General features: G+C 21.1%; 8 protein-coding genes across 8 annotated transcripts; 6 read left to right on the top strand and 2 right to left on the bottom strand.

Moving 5' to 3' along the window:
• Nucleotides 1-428: 428 nt before the first annotated feature.
• Nucleotides 429-727, top strand: PY17X_0713200 (conserved Plasmodium protein, unknown function; the record flags this gene model as incomplete). The annotated part of the gene is made up of 2 exons (XM_022955533.1): nt 429-572; nt 707-727. 2 exons carry the CDS (start codon nt 429-431, stop codon nt 725-727), a joined length of 165 nt encoding a protein of 54 aa, XP_022811800.1.
• Nucleotides 728-2,003: 1,276 nt separating this feature from the next.
• On the bottom strand, nt 2,004-2,300 carry PY17X_0713100 (high mobility group protein B2; the record flags this gene model as incomplete). The annotated part of the gene is made up of 1 exon (XM_722771.2): nt 2,004-2,300. One exon carries the CDS (start codon nt 2,298-2,300, stop codon nt 2,004-2,006), a length of 297 nt encoding a protein of 98 aa, XP_727864.2.
• A 4,371-nt stretch (nt 2,301-6,671) lies between these two features.
• Nucleotides 6,672-7,802, top strand: PY17X_0713000 (U4/U6.U5 small nuclear ribonucleoprotein, putative; the record flags this gene model as incomplete). The annotated part of the gene is made up of 1 exon (XM_719094.2): nt 6,672-7,802. One exon carries the CDS (start codon nt 6,672-6,674, stop codon nt 7,800-7,802), a length of 1,131 nt encoding a protein of 376 aa, XP_724187.2.
• A 2,062-nt stretch (nt 7,803-9,864) lies between these two features.
• Nucleotides 9,865-11,926, top strand: PY17X_0712900 (uncharacterized protein; the record flags this gene model as incomplete). The annotated part of the gene is made up of 2 exons (XM_719095.1): nt 9,865-11,637; nt 11,858-11,926. 2 exons carry the CDS (start codon nt 9,865-9,867, stop codon nt 11,924-11,926), a joined length of 1,842 nt encoding a protein of 613 aa, XP_724188.1.
• Nucleotides 11,927-14,766: 2,840 nt separating this feature from the next.
• Nucleotides 14,767-16,285, top strand: PY17X_0712800 (uncharacterized protein; the record flags this gene model as incomplete). The annotated part of the gene is made up of 4 exons (XM_724575.1): nt 14,767-14,851; nt 15,200-15,285; nt 15,434-16,022; nt 16,257-16,285. The coding sequence occupies 4 exons, from the start codon at nt 14,767-14,769 to the stop codon at nt 16,283-16,285; spliced, it is 789 nt and encodes a 262-aa protein (XP_729668.1).
• A 1,243-nt stretch (nt 16,286-17,528) lies between these two features.
• Nucleotides 17,529-19,771, top strand: PY17X_0712700 (dynactin subunit 6, putative; the record flags this gene model as incomplete). The annotated part of the gene is made up of 4 exons (XM_022955532.1): nt 17,529-18,210; nt 18,498-19,247; nt 19,498-19,634; nt 19,718-19,771. The coding sequence occupies 4 exons, from the start codon at nt 17,529-17,531 to the stop codon at nt 19,769-19,771; spliced, it is 1,623 nt and encodes a 540-aa protein (XP_022811799.1).
• A 377-nt stretch (nt 19,772-20,148) lies between these two features.
• On the bottom strand, nt 20,149-20,925 carry PY17X_0712600 (rRNA-processing protein FCF1, putative; the record flags this gene model as incomplete). Its single annotated transcript, XM_022955530.1, has 2 exons — nt 20,149-20,727; nt 20,923-20,925. 2 exons carry the CDS (start codon nt 20,923-20,925, stop codon nt 20,149-20,151), a joined length of 582 nt encoding a protein of 193 aa, XP_022811798.1.
• A 4,118-nt stretch (nt 20,926-25,043) lies between these two features.
• PY17X_0712500 (zinc finger protein, putative) lies at nt 25,044-25,924 on the top strand (the record flags this gene model as incomplete). The annotated part of the gene is made up of 2 exons (XM_022955529.1): nt 25,044-25,070; nt 25,235-25,924. The coding sequence occupies 2 exons, from the start codon at nt 25,044-25,046 to the stop codon at nt 25,922-25,924; spliced, it is 717 nt and encodes a 238-aa protein (XP_022811797.1).
• Between the last annotated feature and the right edge of the window lie 714 nt (nt 25,925-26,638).

Here is a 26,638-nt window from a genome sequence, read left to right as displayed (position 1 = left end):
AAAAATAGGGGAAATAAAAAGTATGTACATGTGCATGTAATGTTGATAAATTTTCCTGAAAAAAAAAATAATATAACACATCAATATTTAAATATAAATGAATAGTACACAAAAATATGCAATTAAATAAATAAGTAAAATTACGAATATCAGAAATGAAAATGTTTCGAAAGATTAATATTTTCAAACTATTTAATTAGTATAACTTGGTTTAAAATTAAATATAATTTTCTTCACAGCAATAATAATAATATATTATTTTTTTTTTTTACAGATATATTTTTAATAAACATTTTTCCGCTTAATCTAATAAAAAATATATTTATTCCTTTTATTATATATTTTAAATAACACCTAAATTTATCTATCTATATATATATATATCTTAAATTCATTTTTTTTTTTTTTTTTAAATATACTATTTAAAAATGTCATATGGATGTGGGACTGTTTGCTTGCCAATAATTCGAAGGGCTCTCCTTTTTTTTATGGGAATAGAAGCCACATATTCTGGTTATGAATTATTTTTAAAACCTGGAGCAATATATGCTTATTATCGTTTCAATGATATTGTAAGTTTTAATTTAACAATATAAAATATATCAAAGTTTTTCATATGTGTGTATACACAACTAGCCATAGTGTGAGACATGTACATAAATATTTACACATATTTTATATGTTACCTTTTTTTTCTCTTTTTTAGTTTTCTATTGATAAGAAATAAATGCAAAAAAATTGACATAATGGTGAACACAGTTATTTTAAATATTTAGGCACAAATTGTAAAGGAGACAATCAAATTAATAAATCATATTTTGGGGCATACAACTGTAATATTGGCAGACATGTTTTTTTGACAATTTTTTGATATTTTTCTCTGCTATTTTTCTGCTATTTTTCTGCTATTTTTCTGATATTTTTCTGCTATTTTTCTGCTATTTTTCTGCTATTTTTCTGATATTTTTCTGCTATTTTTTGATAAAACAAGGAGGTCTTTTCCCTAACAAATAACAAACCAAAGCCCATTATGATGCTTTTGAAAAAACAACAATCTTAAAAAAAAAAAAAAATGGAAAGAAAGCAGACACATATAATAACAGTACACTTATCCCATTGAAGCATTTTCAGAAAAACATTATGCTAAATATTTGAATATAACTATTTATAATTTTTTTTATATATTTTAAACAATGTTCAAAAAAATTAAAAACATACAATAGTCAATTCTTTTCCATTGTTTCGATATGCTTTATTACGAAGTATTGCAGTGGCATTTTTTTAAATAAAGCAAACCAAAAGAGAGGTCTTATACAGCTATATATCAACCATGTATATATCAACCATGTATATATCAACCATGTATATATCAACCATGTATATATAAATCATGCATATATCAGTCATGCATATATCAGTCATGTGTATACACATTTCATACATTCCTAGCACCTTTTCGAGACTCCATAATATATACTTAAAAAATTTGTTTTTTAAATAGCTTAGTTCTTTCTTTTTTCGTTTTTTTGTTTGTTTTTTTAATGTTTATGCAAATTAAAAAAAAACAAAAACTGAAATGAAAAAAACTTTGAGAGCATATGCACAATTTAGTAATAAAAAACGAAAAGTAAACAATAACAATAATATAAAACAATAGTTAAATAACATCTAAAATATAATGAAAGCATAAAGTATGTGTGCATCTATACATATATACCCATCCAAACAAGTACATTACGCATATTTATACGAGTATATATACATGTGTTGTGCATATGGAGACATAATAAACTTTTAATTTTATATGATCATATTTTTTATTCTTGAATTATAATAATAAAAAAACAAAAATCACATACAAAAGACTTTATATATATTCTTATGTAATTTAAATCTATATATAATTTTTGTAAAAAAAAAAAAAAAAAGAAAAAACATAATAATCTCTAAATTATATTTAAACATATATAGGCAAATGATGATTGTAATAAAAGTTATACAAATTATTCTTTGGTTTTTCTATATTCTTCTATTTCTTTGGAATAACGAACTTTATCTAATTCAGCTTTTTTTTCATATGGGGCTTTTTGAGCTGGGGTTAATTGTCCCCATGCCTCTCCGATTAATTTTCCAACTTGTGCAACTTCTTTAGCTAGTTCTGGTCTTTCTTGAATTATTTCCAATCTTTTGTCTTTTACATAAAACATATAAGCAGACAATGCTCTCTTTGGAGCTAATGGGTCTTTTTTCTTTTTTTTGTTTTGCTTTTTTATAACCTTCTTTTGTGTTTTAGTTGCCATTTTGTCTATCCTGATAATCGTGAAAGTGTCGAAATGAAATCGTGCAATGAAAATTAAAACGAAGTCGTGATATGAAAATTAAAACGAAGTCGTGTAATATGTATTATGACACTGCGAATGAAGCGAAACGAGCCTTATTTATCACAGAAATATATCAACTTTAGAACAAGACTAACTGTTTTGAAACAAACTCATAGAATATGTAAGAAGACATATACAACACACTTGATAGGATATAATATATGTACATGTGTTAATTCAATAAATAAAATAGCATGGCAAAATAATTAAAAATATGTATTAGATATATATATATATATATATGTGGGTAGATATAAATTATTCACTCTACAAAACATGTATATAATAAATGAACATATGTGGTCGCATTATATAATCTTCTACATAAAGCCGATAAGCAATAAAAGAGTGTATACATATGCAAACGCAATGTGGTTTTATAAGTACATAAAGTGTTGTATATATAATAATAAAATGTTAAATAAATATGGTCGGTCATATATTAATGTAGAAGATCATAACATGTAATATAACAAGCTTTGTTTTTCATATTTACCTTTTTGTTTTTTTATTTTAAATAATAAAGTATCCAAATTGAAGATTAAAAAGATTAAGTTGTATATTATATAATAATATTAATTATAGAGTAATATTATAATATATTTTTTTTAGTTATTTCAAAAATAAATATATATAAAACAAAAATTTTAACTTATAATTTAATTATATATATTACATATTCTGACTATTATTATATATATTAATTTTGTATATAACAATATTTTTATATTATTTTTGCGCTTATTTTATACTAAGCATTTGTATATATTATTTAATATAATAATAATTATTATAGTATATAAATATAAATATAAAAAATTAACTGCATATTTTTAACTATTCAAAATGCGTATAATAATAATATTAATTGCATAATATATAATATATATAATATTATATATATAATATATTTATTATAACATTATTATATGCTATATATTGTATATACAATAGTTATATACTATATATTATATATATATATATACATATTTATATATATATTATATATATATTATATATATATTATTTATGCATACAAATAATAATATAGTATGGCTGTAAAAAAAAAAAAAAAAAAAAAAAAAAAAAATAATATGGATATTTTTTTATATAAAAGGGCTATATGCCTAAATTGTATATACACTTAAAATAATATACCCTTTTTATAACCCATTTAATTATGCCTTAAAATTTTATTATAATACGGTTAACTCATAATATTATGTACATACAATATGGTATTATGTATATAATATATACTGTACATATTTTTACGCGCTTTTATATGCACAAGCAATATTTTTTATAGGGCGTACTACTGTATATATTATATATATATATATTATATATAAAATTTTATACTTAAAAAATGCAGGCAAATAAAGTATTTATTATACCGCTATATATAGTATAGCAAATAAATGCATTTAATATATATTAAAGCAATTTTTAACTGTCAAATTTATTATATATAAATGTTTTTGTGCTTTTTTTATGCATGTATTTTTTAACAATTTTAAATCGCAAATATTTTATCCTCTTTTAATTTTATTATATATATAATTATACGTATTAAAATAGTACAAGCTTATATAATACCATCATATTGCATAATATATATATATATAATTATACGTATATAACAAAACTTTTTTCAATAATCATATTTTGAATAAACTTGGCTCCCCCCAAAAAAAAATATTTATAAACATAATGGTTTTTTTCTATAAACTTGAATAAAGCAATTTATATATGGCTTAAATATATATATTTGCCTTTTTTGTAGTTATATATATTCGTATTTTTTTTATATATATAATAAATATATAAGCTTGGCACTTAATCTTCACACAGCTATTGGCATAGCCTCAAAAAGATAAAATATAACTTGGCTAAAATTAAAGGGGGGCTGGCTCTCTCTCTTTATATATATATATATATACTCTTCGCAAAGCACTGTATATGAAAATTAAATTCACAATATCATATAACTCATTTTATATACAAATAACATGATATATAATATATGTACCAGTTTAAATATTCCTGAACACGTTTATAGCAATATTATCATGCATATGTTATCACATTTTCTATATTATCACATTTTCTACATTATCACATTTTCTATATTATCACATTTTCTGCCCCTTTTTCTTCACAACAATGAAAAATAAAAACGTTGCCCTTATGATAGAAACATATTTACAAAAATTAAAAATCTCTTTTTAATATACAATAAATAGTAAAATTATATACAAATTTATTAATGTACTATTTTATATATTTTTTTTTTTTGAACTTTCCCTTTCAATTGTATCATATAAAATAAATTTCCCATTTTCAAATGTAAAAAAATTATTATTAAAATAGGTTATGGGATATATAAATAAATCAAATAAATCGAATAAACAAAAAAACAAAAAAACAAAAAAACAAAAAAACAAAAAAACACACATAATATAATTTATATATTTTTTATATACTTGTCAAATAAAATAATATTTATAACAATCTGAACATATTTATATAATAAGATGATTATTAAAATTATCCATATAAATTAAAAAAAAAAAAAAAAAAAATTGTAAAAGATAGATAATATTAATTTGATTCTAATATAAGAAAGAAATACATTTTTAAAACAAACATATAATTTTTTTTTGAATTTTATTAAACGAAATGTTTAAAATAAATATCAACTATACAAACAAGTCATTATAATGCACTTTTAAAATATAGGGTGCTTAAAAAAGGTAAAAATATTTCTATAATTTTATTATTTTTATTTGAAAAAAAAGAAAGAAAAAATATAACAATAATATATACTATTATCCTATATTCATTTTCTTCTCCGCATTCTCCATAAGCCAACATGTGCATAATGCACAATAATGTGATATATATAATAACATTTTTAAACCGTCTTTTTTTATTTTATTTTCTATTACCCAATTAGAATCTATATATATATTTTTTTTTATGGTGGGAAACTTACATTATTTCCCCACAGCCAAATTAAAAACAAAAAAAGTATATATGGTTCATAATTAAGTATAACATTATAATTTTTTTTTTTTTTTTGAATAAGGTGTGATAGCTAATATTAATATATTTCCGATGGTAGTATATATGCATAATTTGCATGAACATTTTTTCAAAAGTAAATATTTTGATAAAAATTTGATCTAGGTCTATATACAAGTATATTCAAAATAATAAAGACATAAATTTGTTTATATTATAATATGTTAAAAAAATGTATATTTTGTGTGCTTATATATAATACCTGATTTTTTTTTTTTTTTTTTTTTGAAAAATATGTACAACATGAATATAATAAAATAACTAATAGTTATCGGGTACATGTTTAAAAAAATATATGTAAGAATAACTTTAATGGTAAAAACTATTTAGAAAAGGAAATATATTAAGAACAATTTAGAATATAAATTATTTTTATCTGTTCCTATAAATATTTGCCGCTGTTATTATTTTCTTCTAAATAATTTTAAAAAAAAATATATATAACTTATTAACATATACTAACTACATATATTTCTGTGCCTCTTTAAAACATTTTTCTTATTCATTTTTTTTTCTCATATATGGCTGCAATGTATTTTTTTCTTAGTCTAACACCATCGATATTTTAATTATATATAATCATTTTTACATATACCCATATATATATTATCACTGTGTTTGCATAAAAATATTAATTAATATAAATTATAATTTTTATAATTTTTTTTTTCTCATCATATAAATAAAATATTGTAAAGCTATAAAAGGGAAGATTCAGTACATCCATGTAATTATGATACATTTTTTTTATTAATAATCGTTCGAATTTTTTGGCTTATTTTTCATTGTCATAAATAATAATAAAATTGTTATGGCTAAAATATTTTATGTACAATTCAGAATTTTTTTTATTTACATTGGTCATATTTATAAGTCTGCTATTAAGCTGTACATATAATATAGAGCCACTACATTTGATAATAAATAAGTATAGCTATAAATAATATAGCTATAAATAATATAGATATAAATAGGTATAGCTATAAATAAGTATAGATATAAATAAGTATAGATATAAATATATATATCGATCTGTTACTATATAAAGAGATTGTCATCATACCATATATTTCATCGTAAAACGTCTGCATGTATTTTCAAAAAAAAATTTTAAAAATAGCTAGAGTTGAAAAAAAAAAAAATAATAAAGTAAAAGCAATTAAATTATGAACAGGCAAGGTAGAATGTCCAATAATTTTAATAATGTTTAATGCATTGTTTTCAAATAAAAAAAAAAAATCTGAACAAGATCAAGACCAAGTGATTGAAAAAAATGAAGAGATAATAAAAGACGAAAAATATAAAACAAAAAATAATAAATCGGAAAATGATAATAAACAAAATGTATCCAATAATTATCCACAAATTGATGATACTAAAGGAAAAGACAAAAATTCAAATATTTTAAATAAAAATGATCAGAAAAATTATGAAACATTAAAAACTGATTTGGATGATTTTAAAGAAAATGAAAATAATTTAAGAGATAATACAAAAAATGAGCAGTTGAATAAATATGGAAGTACCTCGGAAAGCCGAAGCCGAAGCAGAAGTAGAAGTAGAAGTAGAGAAAAACATGAACATAGAAATAAAGATAAGCATAAACATAGAAAACGGTCAAGAAGTAGAGAACGAAGAAAGAGCAAACATAAGCATAGACATAGATACAGGGATGATACTTTAAGTCGGAGCCGAAGCAGAAGCAGAAGCAGAGATCGGAAGAAGAGACACAGAAGTAGAGAAAGAAGAAGAGAAAGAAGTAGAGAAAGAAGAAGAGAAAGAAGTAGAGAAAGAAGTAGAGAAAGGAGTAGAGAAAGAAGAAGAGACAGAAGAAGAGAACGAAGTCGGGACAGAAGAAGAGACAGAAGTAGGGACAGAAGAAGAGAGCGAAGTCGAGATAGAAGTCGAGAAAAGAGACGAAAAATCGATTCAAATGATGAACATAGAAATATAAAAAGAAATAGAACAAGTAGTTATGACAGTAATGATAATAACAAAGAGAATCAAATAAACAACATTTCAAGAAGTCATAGTGAAAATTATGATGATATTAATAAAAATGAAAGTTCGAAAAAAAGTCAAAGTCAAAATAGCAATTATAAAAAAACAGAAAATGAAGAATTATCAGAAAATGAAGAATTATCAGAAAATGAAGAATTGTCAGAAAGTGAAATGCTTAAAAAGTTAATGGGAATTAGTGAATTTGCAACAACAGAAAATAAATGTCACAATGAAACAGATATATCAGGTATTAATAAAAGAACAAAAAGAAAATATAGACAATATATGAATAGAAGAGGAGGGTTTAATCGCCCTTTATCCCCTGCCTTTTAGTTATACATACATATTTTTTACTTTGTTTTGCTAATTTGTATAATTTAATATTGTTATACCAATATTAGCATTTATGTACACATGCACGTTGTGCTTATTTGGTTAGTTGGTTTATTTATTTATCTATATATCTATTTATCTATATATCTATTTATCTTGTTTTATTTTTTAGCTATCTATCTATCTTGTTTTATTTTTTATTTCATTTTTTATTTTTTCCCTTTTTTTTGTTTATTTAATGTGGGCCATACGCATTATAGCCAAACGTGTGTTAACAGTTTTATGACAATTTTGAATAGTAGCAAAATAAATTTATATAATTTTTAAATAAAATTAAAAATATAAAATGTATATAAATAAAATAAATTTAATAAAATTGTTACATGTACTATTGTTATTATTATTAAAAATTATAATTATTATTATTATTATTATTATTATTATTATTAAAAATTATTATTATTTTAATAGTGAAATAAACAAATCACTGAGCATTTTTTCATATCTATATGTCCACAATTTAGTGTTGGTTTATCAAAATATTTTTATTTTTTGCCATAACATGTTAAGAATTTTTCCTATTATAATGTGTTCCATAAAAGATATTTGAGAAGTTGGGGAGTTATTAAATAAATGAGCAAACGAATAAATGAGCAAACGAATAAATGAGCAAACGAATAAATGAGCAAACGAATAAATAATATTTAATATCCACACCCTATTCTAGTGATGTAAACAGTTTCAATTTTTTACAACAAAATAAGTGTAAAAAAAATTATATAAACCCTAGTAGATTTAATCTTGTGCAATATACTTTGAAAAAAATAAATTTATAAACCTCCATATTTATATTACCTTTATTTGTACCACTTTACACTTTACCACTTTTTTCAACATTTACAATTTTTACAATTTTACAATTTTTACACTTTACCACTTTTTTCAACATTTACAATTTTACAACTTTTACAATTTTCAAGTTGAGAGAAATAAACTCCTAGAACTTGGATCATGGGTGGGTGTGTAACTTTTTTTTTTTTTTTTTTTTTTTTTTTTAAGCACTTTTAAATTATAGTATAATACATAAAATAAGTGGATATTTTTTTTGTTGTGTAACTATTTAAAAAAAAGTAATAATATTTGATTTGGTTAAAATAAAAATGATTAAAATAATTAAGCTTATACAAAAAAAAAATTACTTTCATATTATATAGAGAATTTTTATATATTTGTCTCATTTATAATCTTTTTAAATTTAATAAAAATAAAAGTGTATATATATTAGCACAATTTTCCAAATATAACTTAAAAAAATGTATATGAATTTTGTATATGAATTTTGTATATGAATTTTTTATTATTTTTTTTATTTTTTTATTATTTTTATTTTTTTTATTATTTTGATTATTTTTATTTATCATTTTTATTATTTTTTTTCCCTTCTTATTTTAAATTGCTTTCCTTTTTAATTAGCTATATTTACCCTCTTTATGTTCATCATCACTATTGTTCATTTTTCCACACATCCCATGTTTTTGTTTTTTTTCCACCACCCCATGTTTTTGTTTTTTCCCCTAATGCCAAATAAAAATATGGCAACGGTGTTGTAATGATTAGGCTACAGCCAAATTGGCGTTGCATAAATTGTTGTAAAATTGTTTTAATTTTATATTTTTCTATATTTAAAAAAGTTTCAAATTTTTTTTTTTTGTTTTTTCCGTATAATTTGATTCAATTAAATTTTTTTTTATGTTAATATACATAATAAAATTAAAGTAGTAATCTGCTAATTTTTTTTATCACAACACATAATTGAAATGCTTATTATATACAAATTAATTGGTAGTTTTGCAAATTCGTGTCTCACATTTAGTCAAATTTATGCCACATTTAGTCAAATTTAGTCAAATTTATGCCACTTTATGTACATGTTTATGTTGATGCCACATGCTTATGTGTATAATTAACCAATTTTTTATTCTACATTTTTTTCTATTTTTGGAAATTTCAAATTAAATTTATTCCCACTAGTATTATATCCTACAAAACTTTCCATAACAAAATGGCGTGCACACCACTGCTTAGTGAAAATGATTTATATTTATTTCGAACAAAACAGTGTCTAAGATTAGCAAAAGGAAATTGTGAGTTCGGAGTTGATAGATGCCAATATAATCATAACACACAATGGATAAGACGATGCCCATATTATATTTCTCTTCCATCTTATCTTAGATATATTCCAGTTGCATGCCCATATTTTATAAAAAATAAAAATATAGATGAAAATAAAAATCAAGAAGAAAGAAATAAAGATATAGAACGAGAAAAAGAGATATTACAAAATTGTTTATTTTTAACTAATAAAGATGGAAGTGTTAATAATGAATTTTATAAATATATTGAACAAACTAATATTAATAAATGTCCAGCAGGGGTAGAATGCCCATTAGCACATAGTATTGAAGAAATTTATTATCATCCTCTTGTATATAAAACAAAAAAATGTGAAAATTATAAACATGGAAATTGTAATAAATATTATTGCCCAGATTTTCACAAATTAGCTGAACAAAGAAAAATAAAAGAATATTTTATTCCATTTTCTTATAAAATAGATATACCATCATATCCAAATGTTACTATTGTGGATAAAATTATGTATGGTTCATTTAAGGGGCAATCACAAATTAATAATAAGAAGAAAAAAAAGTTACAACAAAATGGTAATAAATATGTATTAAATTTTTCTGATATAAATACTAAGATTGGAGATAATAATAACAATCACAATTGTAATAATACAATTTATAGCTATCAAAATAAAAACAGCAAATGTATTTCTTCATTCCAAAAATACACAAACAATATTAGTTATCATTATAACTATAATAAAAAAGAAGAAATCTCCAAAATAAATTATGATATTAACAAAATTTATAATAATCGAACAGACAAAAATGCTTATTTGAAATATAATTCAATTGATATACCACATGTTAATGGAAATATATCACATATAAATAATACAAAATATAATACTATAAGTTATCCTAATAATTTACGTATATGTGAAAATTCTTTAAAAAATAAAAAACAAAATTCCATTTTTAGCTACCTAAACAATTGTGATGATAAATTTACCTTATATGTACATATTTTACAAAAATTCTCACATTTATTTGATTTAAATATTATATCGAATGTAAATTCAAATACCCCAATTGCATTAATTAACGCATTAAATATCTCAGATAAAAATGTACAAAATTTTGATAAAATCGAAATAGAGAACTCAGAAAATCGAAATAATACAAGTTACTACACTTGTACTAATGTGGACAAAAAAAATTCTGACTGTGTTAATGTAAATAATGCATTTTCCAATATTAACAATATGAATAGCAAATTTGAATTGACTCAATTTTACACAAATGGTGATAACAACTCAGAAACGTATTATAAACCAATAAAAGAAAACATAGAAAATAATTCCAAAAGTAACACATATTATAATATACTAAATCAAATATTTAAAAAAAATTTGCAAATTACAAAAAATAAAATGGAATATTTAAACGAAAAAGCTAGCCCAATAATAAGTACATATGAACGTATTTTTAAATATGATTCAAAATATGATTCAAAATATGATGGAAATATAGATTCTTTTACAAATTATACACATAAAAATATGTTCGTTAATGAAAATTGGGGAGATAGTTACGAAGATTTTATAAATATACTAAGTCATATTCTATGTTTACTTTATTTCACCACAAACTCAAAAACACACCCATCTTTTGATGAATATGCCCATCAGCTAGCCAAAAATGTAAAAAAAAAAAAAATCATAAAATTGCATGTACATACATACAAACTCATTTTTATACGCACACATTTGTCATTGTACATGTGCAACATATAAAATAAGAAAGGGGGAAAATATTTTCGACACTTTTCCTATTGCCCAGAAATATGCTCTTAATTTATTTTATTTATTGTATGTATGTATATATATATTTTTTTTTTTTTTTTTTTTTTCTTCATTTTAGATACACAATGAAAGCACAAAAATGAGGGACATGTACATGGAAAAAAATGTAACCAAACCCATAGAATGATTTATTTAAGCAAATTCAAAAATAAAAAGTTCTGTTAAAATAAAACATAATAGCTAAGCAAATTAATAATTAAATAATTTCCTATGCGTATGTATATACATATTTGAATGTTTTATTATATATATTATAATAATTAATAAGCTATAGAAATGCAGCAACACAGCATTCTATAAGCAAATTATAATATATATATATTTTTTTTTTTTCATTATATATTTATATCAATAATTAAATAATGCGCATTTATTTATACGTATGTGAATTTTATCTATTTGCTTTTTTATTTTGATCATAACCTAATTAAAATGGTTTCCCCTTTTAAAATGGTTTCCCTTTTTAAAATGCATTTACACATAAAATAAAAAATTTGTGTATATATGCGTATATTTTATAAAATTAAAAATTTTTTATTACGATTAAATATATTTCATTTCATATTAATTAACTTCTAATATGTTTTAGTAATTACATGAACTTAATAATTAAAAGACTAATTATATAATAATATTTATTTAAAAATTTAAGGTCAATAATTTCTGCACACAAAAATCAGTTTATTATACATATAATACCTTTATTCACAGTCCTTGATTTATATTGTATTTATTTTTTATCTTTTTAGACAAGGGATAATAAATACGAGTCTAATTAAATTTTAAATATTATAAGTAATATATGTATTATGAGAAAAGAAAAAAAGAAAAAAAAAAATTATGAATAATATAGCCATTTATATAACATACTTTTTTTAATATTAATTAGAAAATAGTTCTTTTATTGAGGTATAAATATACACACATTTATGAATACAATTTCAACCCTTATATGTTAAGATTTTGCAAATTTTGAAAAAAATTTCCTCATTTTTTCCATGCTAAAATGGAAATATAACATTATGAAAAAAAAAAAAAAAATATGTACAGCTATTTGTTGTTCATAAAAAATACCAAACTAAGGAATGTTCATATATAAACCTAAAAGTGTATTTATACGAGCATGGATGTGTGTGTATCTAAATAAATACAAAGAAAAACCTTAAAATATATAAAGAACTATTAATATATTTGTGTACATAATTCTTATTTAATCTATTACTTAATAAAATGTGTATAGTGTAATTTTGGGGGTATTATTCTAGCTATTTTTTTTATTACAAAAATTGCATTTTATAATGGTTATACATAACTTAAATTAGTTACCAATAAGCTAAAAAATAATGTTTAATGGTTGCTCTTATAGAATTACCAAGGGTTTATAATTTTCTAATTTACGATAATAGTATTATTTTATTAATTTTTTTTTAAAACAATTTAAATATACTAAAATTGCTATATTTTGTTTAGTATAAAAAATTGTATTATTGAATAGCTTATAAACACATTTTTATTTTATACTAATTTAAAATACTATATACACCTATTTACCTATATACATATATAATAATTTAAGATATATTACTAATTTATATAATATAGAAATAAAATATAAACATATCCCAAAACTTCAACAATGTGTTAATCATATTATTTAATATATGCACTTGTGTAATATTCTTCTCTTTTTCTGTTCCTTCTTCCAAATTTTTATTTATTGTATGAAAAAAAAATAAAATAAGAATATATCATAAATAATATGTAAGGATATGGTAAATTTTATTTTTCAGAATACTAACACATTTTTATGCACAAATCAAATTACATATAATATCTAAAAAAATTGTAAATAGAAAAATATATTAATAATTTAAAAACCTTATAAATATGAATATAATAATAAATTTTATAAAAACATAATTATTATCATTAAAAAAAAATGTACATTTAAACTTTAGAAGTATTATGCGCACATACATAATATATATACATTTGGATAATTATATATGAACAAAAAAAAAAGCTAGATAGAAAGAGCACAAAAAAATAGGAAGATACTTTCAATATTGAAAAAATATTAAAAAAAAAGAAAAAAATATGACTGTATATATTAATTATATACAAGTAAAAAAAATTCATATGTAAATGTAAATATAAATATAAATATACATTTTAGGAAAAAAAACAATATTTTAAGATCGATTTCTTAAATTAAAAAAAAAAAAAAACATTAAACTTATGTTTATTTCTACCTATTATTTTAAAAGAAGGGTTTTTTTTTTTTTTTTTTTTTTTGGGGGGGGGTTATAAATTATTGATACATAAACATAGTATTTTATATATGTAAATAAATCGTACACGTAATACATAATAAAACTTGCACATTAATTTTTAATCGGAAGAACTTATTCTGGAGAGAACGTTTTATTTTTTATATTAAAAAAAATAAATGGTAATAATAATTAAATTATTATACATATTACATACATACAATCAATCAATATATGCAAAATAAATATATATATATAAAGTTTTTTTTTTACACTGGAATAATAAAAAAAAATAAAATAGTGCATGGACTTATTTATCATGTATCTTTTTTTATATACTTATATATATATATTATTATATTAATATATTAATAACACTTTTTTTTTTTTTTTCTTCTTATTTTATCACATATATATATTTATTAAATTTATGTTTTATTATATTTTGCATAGACTACATATAATAATATCGTAAAAAAAATTCATATATTGATATAATTTTTTATTTTTACAAAAAAAAAGTAATTAATATATCCATAAATATATATATATATATGATATATATCTATATTATTGGTATGTATATATATATATATTAGTATATTTATATTAAAAGGATAGTAATTATATATAAAGTAAAATATAAAGAATATAAAATTGTATATCATATACACACATATAATAATTTACATATACAATGGCAACACCTGAAGAATTAAAACAATTAAGATCTGATTGTACCTACCGTTCAAAGTTGGCTGAGCAAGCCGAAAGATATGATGGTAAGAATTGCATATAATAACTTCACAAAAAAAAAAAAAAAAAAAAAAAAAAAGTGAGTAGCTTAGTAAAAATATGCACATACTATATGTATCATTTTCTTCATCATTTGTTATATACTCATTAAAAATATAAATCCATATAATTCACATATCTACACACACACACACATGAAATGTTTTTATTATATGCATACTTATTCTTTATTCTCACAAAAAATGTACATATAATATGATATCTCATTACCACTATATATATTTTTTTGAAACTGTCCTTTTTGTGTTAAAACTAATACGATAGCTATATCGGGGTTGTTATTATTTATTTCAATTTCTTCTTACATTTTACAGAAATGGCTGATGCTATGAGAACATTGGTTGAACAATGTGTTAATAATGATAAAGACGAGTTAACCGTTGAAGAAAGAAATTTATTGGTATATCTAAAATTTGGAAATCACATTGCACTTTTATTTATGAGAAGCCTTGTGGATTATCTCTCTTTCTTTATATATGATCCCATTCATACATTCTTTCCTTTTTTTTTTTTTTTTTTTTTTTTTTTTTTGATTTCCCCTATTACAGTCTGTGGCTTATAAAAATGCCGTAGGTGCCCGAAGAGCCTCATGGAGAATCATATCAAGTGTTGAACAAAAAGAAATGAGCAAGGCTAATGTTCATAACAAAAATGTAGCTGCTACTTATAGGAAAAAAGTTGAAGAAGAATTAAACAGTATATGTCAAGATATTTTAAATCTTCTTACGAAAAAGTTAATACCAAATACTTCAGAAAGTGAAAGTAAAGTATTTTATTATAAGATGAAAGGTGACTACTATCGTTATATTAGTGAATTTTCATGTGATGAAGGAAAAAAAGAAGCATCGAATTTTGCTCAAGAAGCATACCAAAAAGCTACTGATATTGCAGAAAATGAACTTCCTTCAACTCACCCAATACGTTTAGGATTAGCATTAAATTATTCAGTTTTCTTTTATGAAATATTAAATCAACCCCACCAAGCTTGTGAAATGGCAAAAAGAGCTTTTGATGATGCCATCACTGAATTTGATAATGTTAGTGAAGATTCATACAAAGATTCTACTTTGATTATGCAATTATTAAGAGATAACTTGACCTTATGGACATCAGATTTACAAGGAGATCAAACAGAAGGTAATTAAAATTCGCTAATTACATCTTAAGCAATTATATTTTGAGTTTTATGTGAAATTTACAAGTGTATGTATATATATATGTGTGTGCATGCATTATCCGATGCAATGCTAATGCTTTTCGTTTTCATGTCTTATGCTTGGTATCATAATCGTTGCTTTATACCATACTTTGCATTGTGTATATATATATATGTTTTTTTTTTTTTTTTTTTTTTTTTTTTTGCCCTTGCAGAAAAATCAAAGGATGAAGGATTAGAATAAAAAGCAGTTCATTACATTTGAAACTCATGTACTAAATATATTTAATATATATTTATATGTGCATAATTATGTAAATATGCGTATTTATATATTAAAATTTATTGTAAAATCTATCATTTTTTGAGAACAGGCAAGCTATCAACTGTTTGATTTTTCATAGATTTAAAAAATTAAAACAAGCAAATGTGTATAAGTATTTATCCATAAGAAAAATAAACAAATAAAAAGTAAAAAAAATAAATAACACGTGTATATATACACACATACGTACGTATATATAATAATATCCATGTTTCATTTTTTTTTTTTTTTCATTATTTTTATTTAATGAATCGTGTAATAAAATAACTTATGTGAGCTAATAGTGAAATTACATATATTAAGTTAAAAAGGCAAAATGAAGCAAAAAAAACGATATTTTAAATATTGATTAAAAATTTTCGCATTTTAAGTTTCAATTATACTCTTATAATTATTTAATTTTACCATATATCTACTAAATTAGTCCTTACGGTTAATAAATAGTTAAAAAAAAAAAAAAATTGTCCAAAATATTATGAACGGCAATAATTATTTAGACAAAATGTAGCTACCTATAGCTATATGGTAAAAAAAAAAGAAAATATATCCTTATAATAGCTGTTTATGGATATTTCTATTTTTTTATTGTATAATTATTATAACTCCTTTACCTTAAGGGTAATAAAAAAAAGTTAATAAGACATGTATGTTAAGAATATTTTCCTATATATTGCTACACAGGTTCATTTTTATATTCCATCGGGTATTGGTAAAAATTAAGTCTAATTCTGCTAAAATAGATTAGGAATATAATAAAATTACAAAATAAGAAAATAAACCTTATTATATGCATGTGTGTGTAATCGTCATACTTATTCAAATCTTTTAATTATAAATAAAATAGAATAAAACAGGATTTTACATTTCACCAGATATAATAATTTTTCTTCATTATTTAACTTGGTGATATATATTATGATTTATTTTGGTATGTTAATTTTTAATTTTTTATATTTCTACTATCATCTAACCAATTGAATAAAAATATTAATAAATAAATATCTCAAATTATTAATGGATATACTAGTGAAATTATAGAAGAACAATATATATTATCAATATACATTTTTTTTTTTTATAAACTAAATTTTATTATTTTTGAATATTTTGTTATTTTATTCCTACTTTTCTTTGAATTTATAATTGCTTTTAATTAAAAAAAATGAATAATTCCAAATTTGTAAAACTGTTATCATTAAACCTAGACAGAAATATAGATAACAATTTCGAACGAAAAAATGACTTTTTTTGTGAATCCGATATATCAAGTATATCAAGTTATGATGAAATAAAATCAAACAGCTTGTTAGGTTTAATTTCTATTAATAGTTTTACTAATGATTCAAAAAATTCAATTAAAAGTGAAAATTTAAATCCTTTTAAGCGTGTACATTCTTTAAATGAATATACATTGAACTATAAAAAATTATGGTCAGAAAAAAGTAATGCACTGTTATTTAATAATATATTTACAAAATTTAATACAAACCATAATCAAATATATACATTAAATTCTTACGAAAATTCAAATACAATTTTATCTTGGAAATATGAATCAAGTGAAATAACTTTTGATAGCGAACCCAATGATATATCTAAAAAACATTCTTGTAATTTTAAGCATAACCCATCTAATGATAATATAGACAGTTTTATTTATACTGACACATTTAATTCGGATGTAAGTAAACAAATCAAAAATCGTATCACAAATAATGAATCACCATTATCTTTTTATTTAAATCAAATTCAAAATTATGATTTAAACAAATTTAACCAAGACAAAAATACTTTGATAAATTCCTCACAATTTATCAAAATTAATAAGGAAATAAATAAAACAGGTATAAAATAGAAACTTCAAAATGAGAGTGTAAACAAATTATTAGCTTATGAGATTTAAAAAATAAAGAACCTCACTTTTTTATTATGTTTTATATTACATTACTATATTAATTGCTCACACAAATATGAAACCCATTCATATTGAAAGCCAATTATAATCACTGACCTGTATATTGGCATAATATTCTGTACACTATACACATTTTTTTTTTCCTTAATTTTCTTTATTTTCTTTATTTCGTTATTTTCTTTATTTTCCTTAATTTTTTATTATCCATTCCATAAGACTTTTTTAAAGATACCAAAGAAGTTATTCCTGCAGCTAGGAAAATGACAACGAATTCCCCTTTAAAAAAAAATGCAACTAATTATATTTTAAAGTACATTAGAAGATATAATGAATATATAAATGGAACTAAACTCCAAAATTATAGAGCAATAAAAAAAATGCTTCAAAAGATCAGAAAAGCTTGTCGAAGCATTATGGTAAAAAAATTCCATAATAAAAATATGATAGGGCTTCTAATGTATATGGAAAAGGACAAAAAGGTTATGAAACTATGGAAAGATAAAAGTAAGTATTTGCACAAAAAAAATAAAAATAAACGATATTTTCTACAGCTGTTTTATTATTACGTTATTTCATTCTATTTAAAAAAAAACTCCCCCCAAAAAAAAAAAAATTTGTGCTACATGGACAAATGTATAGCGAAAATTTTATTTCAAAATAAGTATAAAGAAATAAATACAAAAACATTATCAAATAATAAAACGAATACTAATAAGTCTTATGTTTTGGGTAAACTAAATCAAAATATAATATTAGGAAAAGGAAATTCTATATTTCCTGGCTCAACTATTTTAGCAACAACTGCAAAAATATACATAGGAGATCATAATTTATTTGAAGACAATGTTACTATAATAAATAACACAAACAAAAATATGTACATTGGAAATTATAATATTTTTCGATCCGGTACACACATAATTAATTCACTCAAAATTGGAAGTAACAATTATTTTGATTACAAAAGTAGGCATTATAGAATATATATTTTTTTTTTTTTTTTTTTTTTTTTATCTAGCCAAATTGTACATACACACACTATTTTATATATACGTATTAAATAATAATTTATGTGTGCAATATGTATCCTCTATTTTTTTCCAATACATTTCTATACATGATAAAAATAGTGTAATATCATTTATATTGAGATCACATTTAGTGTGGATATTCACTATTACAACTATACATATATTTTATTTCCCCTCATATTTAGGCACCTTATATAATTGCACTATAAATGGATGTGTGTTTGTGAAGGCAAATATACTAATGAATATAAAAGAAATCGAAAACAGAAATCCCTATTTTGTCAATAGCACTATAACAAATATCCATCCAATATTTATTAAAGTATGAAAAATAATGACAGTAAAAATAGAAATAAAAAAAAGCAAAAATTTTTAAATAAAATTAAAATTATTATTATTTTTTAGGAACATACCAATGAAATAAAACTTCGATATAATCACATGAACAATTCAGAATAAATTATGTCCATATTATTTTGGCTATTTTATGTCTTACTTTTTTATAACAAAGAAAGCAAAAATTTTAAGAATATAAAATTATATTTGTTTTTCAAAGCACAAATTAATATTAACAAAAAATGGGACAAAATTAAGGGAATTTTACTTTATGTAAGTAAATGTTTATAATATAAAAATAGTTTCATTTTATTTACAAACAAAATAATATGCAAATAATAAAGGTATATTAAAAATTAAGAAATGAAATATATAAATATTAAAATTAACGAAAAAAAACGAAACAAACAAAATATAGCACGCGTGTGTGCATACAAAAATGTACTATATTTTATGGCTCGATCACAATCTTTATAATTTTTTTGGTAATTTTTTTTTTTTTATATCATAATATTGTCTGGAAGTCTTTCAATTTTATATTTGAAATTTTTTGCATATAAGATTGGAACCCCTGGAATTTTTCTTAAACGTATTTTTAAGTCTCTATCATTTGTTGCAATTATATAGCACCGACTTTCAGTAACTCGATTGACTATACAATCATCAGCATATGTTCCTTTGTGTGTGCATGTTAATCTATTATATCTCGGATCTTTTAGTAATTTTAAAGCAAGCGAATATCGTTGTCCTAACTTTTCCATTTCTGCAACAACACAATCCGTTACATAAATATTACATTTTGCTAATAATAATTCTGAACATCCTTTAATTATATCAATTTTATATTGTATACTTGAATTTATAAAATTTGTATCTAATATTATATTATATGGTGGACATAAATTTTCATTATAATTAAAAAATAAATTACTATCAATTGGAACTATTTGTTTAACTTTTCCTTCATTTTTTTTATCATTTTTTTTTATTACTTTATCATTCGTTTTTTTTAATCTATTATCATTTGGGTTTATCACCCTTTTTAGTTTTAAAACTTTTTGTGTTTTTTTAAACTTCCCCTGAAATGGACAAAAAAAAAAAATACAAGAATATATATGCATAGAACAAACTATACTATAAATAATAGTCATGTCATAAATAAAAATATACATAAATATATAATGCCCATAAATAAAAATATCCATAAATATATAATTCCATAAATATATAATATGCATATTGAGCAACAGTATAAGTTTGCGAGTTTTCCCTACCATTTATAAAATTCTATTGGCTTCATATCAAAAGGCCCTCCAAAAATATGCCAACTATTATTACTATTTTTTTTTTTTACTTTCCTTTTTTTTTGTATTTGTTGATATGATATTTCCTTGTATAAGCTAAGAATATATCATTAATTTGAGTTTTTTTTTTTTTTAAATTAAATTAATATAAGTAAATATGATTCAAAAAATAATAAAATAATTTATTTAAATGTAATAAATTAAAAAATAAAAAAGTTACGAAAAAAAAAAAAAAAAAAAAAAAAATATATTATATAAAACATAGTAAATATAGAAGCGGTGATAAAAAATTAAAAAATATAATAAAATAGCAGAGTAATATATATAGTTACAATTTTCTGCATTGTGGGAAAAATTGAGGGTCGTAATATTTTTTTTAATATTTTCACAGAAAGTTTTCATATATACATGATAATTTTATTTTTTGTATATTTATTATATACCATGTAAAATAGATCAAGGCAAAATGTCTATTCAAAATGTACATATCAATTAATAACCTGTCAATATTACCCTTATAATTTTATATATATATATAATACATTTTTTAGCATGTAATATTTTTTTAAGTATTATACTGACAGTCGCCAAATTATACAAAAAAATGTGGAAAATGTAAAATATAACTTTTGGTGAAAAAATCAAAGGAAACGCTAAATTTGCTTTGCTAAATAAGAATGTAAACAAATCGAATTATGCATTAAAAAAGGTATAATCTACCACCTTATAGAATAATTCACACACATATACATATATATAATATCCCATTTTGAGGATAAAAAAATTGGCATAATTTTAATAATCACGTGGGTTTAACTAACCAATTAAAGTAATGTATTTGTAGAGAATAGTCGATTATGTTTGCAATAAATATATTTAATTTTGCATATTAAGACATTGTAACTAATAAATATCTTCGATTTATTTTGTTCATGCGAAATAGTAAACAAATAAATATATATTTATATGCCTTAAATGTTATTAAACTATTATTGATAGCTCTTTATATATGTGAACGAGGAAAATTCTTACTTTTAAAATAGCGATTGTGATAATAAACAGTTATATAATAAGCATATGAAAAATAAAGTTATAACCTTAATTTTAATGTTTATCACAGATTAGTGCCAATTAAAAGGGCGAAGTTACTGTGGAATGTTATAAATTACAAATATTCAAACACATATAATTGCACATTTTTATAGGTACATATTTACTACGATGTATGTATGGAATGTGCGAATTTATTAGTATTGTAAAATGGTATTGTTACAAAATGGTATTATTACAAAATGGTATTATTACAAAATGGTATTATTACAAAATGGTATTATTACAAAATGGTATTATTATATATTGTACAAATTTATACCCTTTTAGATTGTAGACATTTGTAATAATATACACATAAAAAATATATTATCCTATATATATTTAATTATTTCCCATAAAAATATTGATTCATATTTTTGAAAAAGTTTTGAAATGCCGATTTCATAAATTATTTATTACTCCCTCTATGAGTTTAAATGTATTGAGGCTTTGAGTTATTCTCTTAAACATTTGACATAATTAAGCTTTTGGTTTATTTTGTTAATTTATCTAATTATTTATAATACCAAGCTCTTATATTATCAGTTTTATTTCAAGTGCAATATTATCAGTTTTATTTCAAGCGCAATGCCATTAGTTTTCTTTGTTTTTGTAATCTTCTATTGGTATACATACTAATTTTAAAGATGTATATATTTATAAGCCATAAAGGTTTGATTTATTTTTTAAAAAAAAATTAAATAATGCAAAAATTGTGTGAGTCAACTGAAGGATTGGAAGTTATAGAATAAGCACCTCACAGAAAAAAAGTAATAAAAATGTGGTGATAATGTGTAATCGTTAAAAAATGGAAACATCAATAATCATAATATTTAAAATTATTTGAAAATTGTTTAAAAAATTATCAAAAAAAAAGTTTGCAGTAATAAATTATATAAAACAATTACATATGAATGTAAAATTTTCCTCCTCATCCTCTATGTCCTTTTAATTATATCAATCATCCCATATTTATATATTATATAATTTTGTTTTATGTAATTAATATATTATTGTACATACTAAATTAATTTAAAAGTAAAAAAATGAAAAGGAAAGACAAAATATAAATATTACAAATATTTATAATGCCATTTTTTCTCTTTTTTATTGGTCGATTATTTTTATAAAAATGATGTTTAAAAGGGAAATTATATATATTATTTGTTCATGAAAATAAAAAAAAAAAAAAATAATAAAATTTATAAAATTATAACGCATATAATAAATGACACAATTTTTTATGGGTGTTTTATTTTATCATAAAAGTTACTGTCACTTATTTATTATTTTATATAAGCTATAATAAAATATATACATTAATATTATATACATTAATATTATATACATTATATTATATACATTATATTATATACATTATATATATACATTATATTATATACATTAATATTATATACATTATATTATATATATAAATAATATATATATTTTATACCTCATGTTTTATTTAATTTTTTAAATATAATATTGAATAAATGCAGTTTTAATAAAATATTGAATTGCGAGTAATATTATATAAATAACAATATATATATATATATATTTTATACATGGATTTACACTAACTCTTATTTTTACCTTTATTATTTAATTAATTAATAATCAGATTTTGAATTATTTATTTAATGTTATTTTAATTTTTAGGCCATTTTTTCTTTGCCTTCATTTACATTTACTATTTTATTCTTCATTTATTCATAGCATGTTTTTTTTTTATTTATACATTTTATTATTAACATCAAAAAAAAAAACAGCCAAAAAGTTTTCGAAATTAGCAATATATTTTTTAATATTCATATTTTTATTTGTTTGATTTTTTTTTTTTTTTAATATAATCACCACTATACTTTTATAAGTTCATTATTGCATTGTTATATTCGTGTATATGTATGTGGTTGTATGCTATAGTACATTACATATTTATCTACTATGTGTATATCTGTGTGTAGCAATATTTAATACATGCCATCACGACTGTGTTCTTTGCCCATTTTAACACTGGAAAATTGTATATTACAAAAAATAACATACACTATTATCGTATATATGTAAAAACGGGAAATCCGCATTAAAGAACGGCGACAAATTGATGTACATATATGTATTGAACTATTTCCGTGTATAATATAAATATGTATTATATATTTATTAACGTTCATACAAATAGCGCAAATTACGGAAAAAAAAAAATATTATAGTCATAAAAAAAACTCACGCACATTTTTTTTATTAACAAATCATATAATTAAAATACATGCAGCATATGTATATAGCATATATATAATATATATACCCATTATATATATGTAGTGTGCATATTTTTAATAAAATATGCATACTTAGTATATGTATGTTTGCATTTCGTTCTACAGTAAAAGTACACATTTATGTGTGTTTTTTTTATTTATACTATTTACAAATAAATTAATAAACAATCGAGTGAGTAATAAAATAAGACAAATTTTATTAATACGACAGAATTAAAAAAACAAGCCAAAAAATATAAAAAAAATAAAAGAGTGCATATTTATATACATACTACAAATATTTGCATAACCGAATTTTAAAAGTGCAAGTTGAAAAATTATATCATTTTTGAAGTTTATACAATATTATATATATTAATAAATTTTAACTAATCAAGAAAAGGGAAACCGAAAAATATTTAGTTGAAGTGCGAATTTGATGAAGTAAACAGTTGGAAATATATTAATATATTTACATATACATATATGTGTGTGAATATATACGATATTGATAAATTATTCTATCACGGGGAAATAATAATTATTTACAATTTCTATAATTTATGCGCATTATAATTTATATTTATTTTTTGCTATTTTTCAAATAAAACATCAGTGTTTTTTATTTTTTAATCTTTAAATGAGCATGTAAAAAAAAAATTATTATTCCAATTTTATACTTTTTTTTTCATCATTACAATTTATCCTATTTTAAAAAATATATTTGAAACAATGAGTTCAGAAAAAAACGCAACACCGGTAAGAGAAAATTATATTTTATATATGACTTGAATATGTGTTTCTATATATGCATGTACATTTTATATTTATTTCTCGATCGAAAAATGGATAATAGCGTTAGTCTACATTATTATCATTTTTAAATTTATTCATTTTTTTTTTTTTTTTTTTTTTTTGTTCAGCCACCGTCTATTTTGTGCGAAAACAACTGTGGATTTTATGGAAACAGAGCAAATAATAATTTGTGCTCAAAATGTTATAGAGAATTTTTAGAAAAACAAAAAAAAGAAATGTCTAACATCGAAAAAATAAAGGATAAAAGTATGTCCGATACAATGCATAACTACAATAAAATAAATGATTTAATTGATCCACATTATGTAAAAGGAAAAGATAAGGATGAAAAAAATGAAGTTAGTGACCAAAAAAATAGCAATATAAATTTAGAAGACAAAATATATAGTAATAATAATAGTAATAATAGTAATAATAATAATAATAATAATAGTAGTAGCGCAAATAGTGCCAATATAAAGAACGACAATAAAAGCATTAACAGTGATCATAATACACAAAACGATATTAACCATGAAAAAAATAACAAAATACCTGTTAGTAGTGATAACAATGTTGAAAAAGCTGTTTATGAAAAAATGGAAAGTTCAACGGATGGTCAAGATAAAAGCAAATGCTATCTATGCTCAAAAAATATTGGATTATTAGGTATAAAATGTCGATGCAATTATTATTTTTGTTCGCTCCATAGATATGCGGATGCTCACAATTGTACCTTTGATTATAAAAATTATCATAAGCAACAGCTAATCAAAAATAATGTTAAAGTTGTAGCAGATAAAATTAACAAAATTTAATTCTTCAAACTATATCATTTTATTCTATATTTTATGAAAAAAAAAAAAAAAAAAAAATGCAGATCCCCCATAGTGTTTTGCTTCACATTTTAGTAAAAAAAAAAAAAATTATAAATTATTTTAAATTTAAATATTTTATACATATGCGTATATATATATATATATATATATATATATATATATATATAATATATATATACATATGTGTGTGTATATATTTACTTATTTGTATACATTTTCTATGTACGTATAAAAATTATAGTTATTCCTTACACTCTTATCTCCTTCGCAATTTTTGCATTATTTTTATAATAAGAATGTACATGCTTGGTATGGTGTTACATATATGAAAATATATGTATTATTTTTATTCTGATTTGTTTTTTATAGTTCTACCTTTATTTTTCGATATTTATATTGCATGTATAATTATAACATTTAGAGGTGTATAATTCATTACATGCTTATTATTATTGCTTCTAATTATTTTATTAAGTTTATATGCTCTCAGATATATTTTATACTTTTTCGCTTTCATTCTCGATTTCTGTTTCTGTTTATATAATTATTATTTTTATTTTTTGCCTTTTATTATTTCACTCAACAAACAATATATCCTATTCACATATTAATTATATAAGCATACATAGGTCAGTACACATATTTATATTTTCATGTGTTTATATAAACCCTCTCATGTATACAACCATATGT

This window comes from Plasmodium yoelii (assembly GCF_900002385.2).
Source record: "Plasmodium yoelii strain 17X genome assembly, chromosome: 7".
Lineage (NCBI taxonomy): Eukaryota > Apicomplexa > Aconoidasida > Haemosporida > Plasmodiidae > Plasmodium > Plasmodium yoelii.
This window is presented reverse-complemented; position numbering and strand designations above follow the sequence as displayed.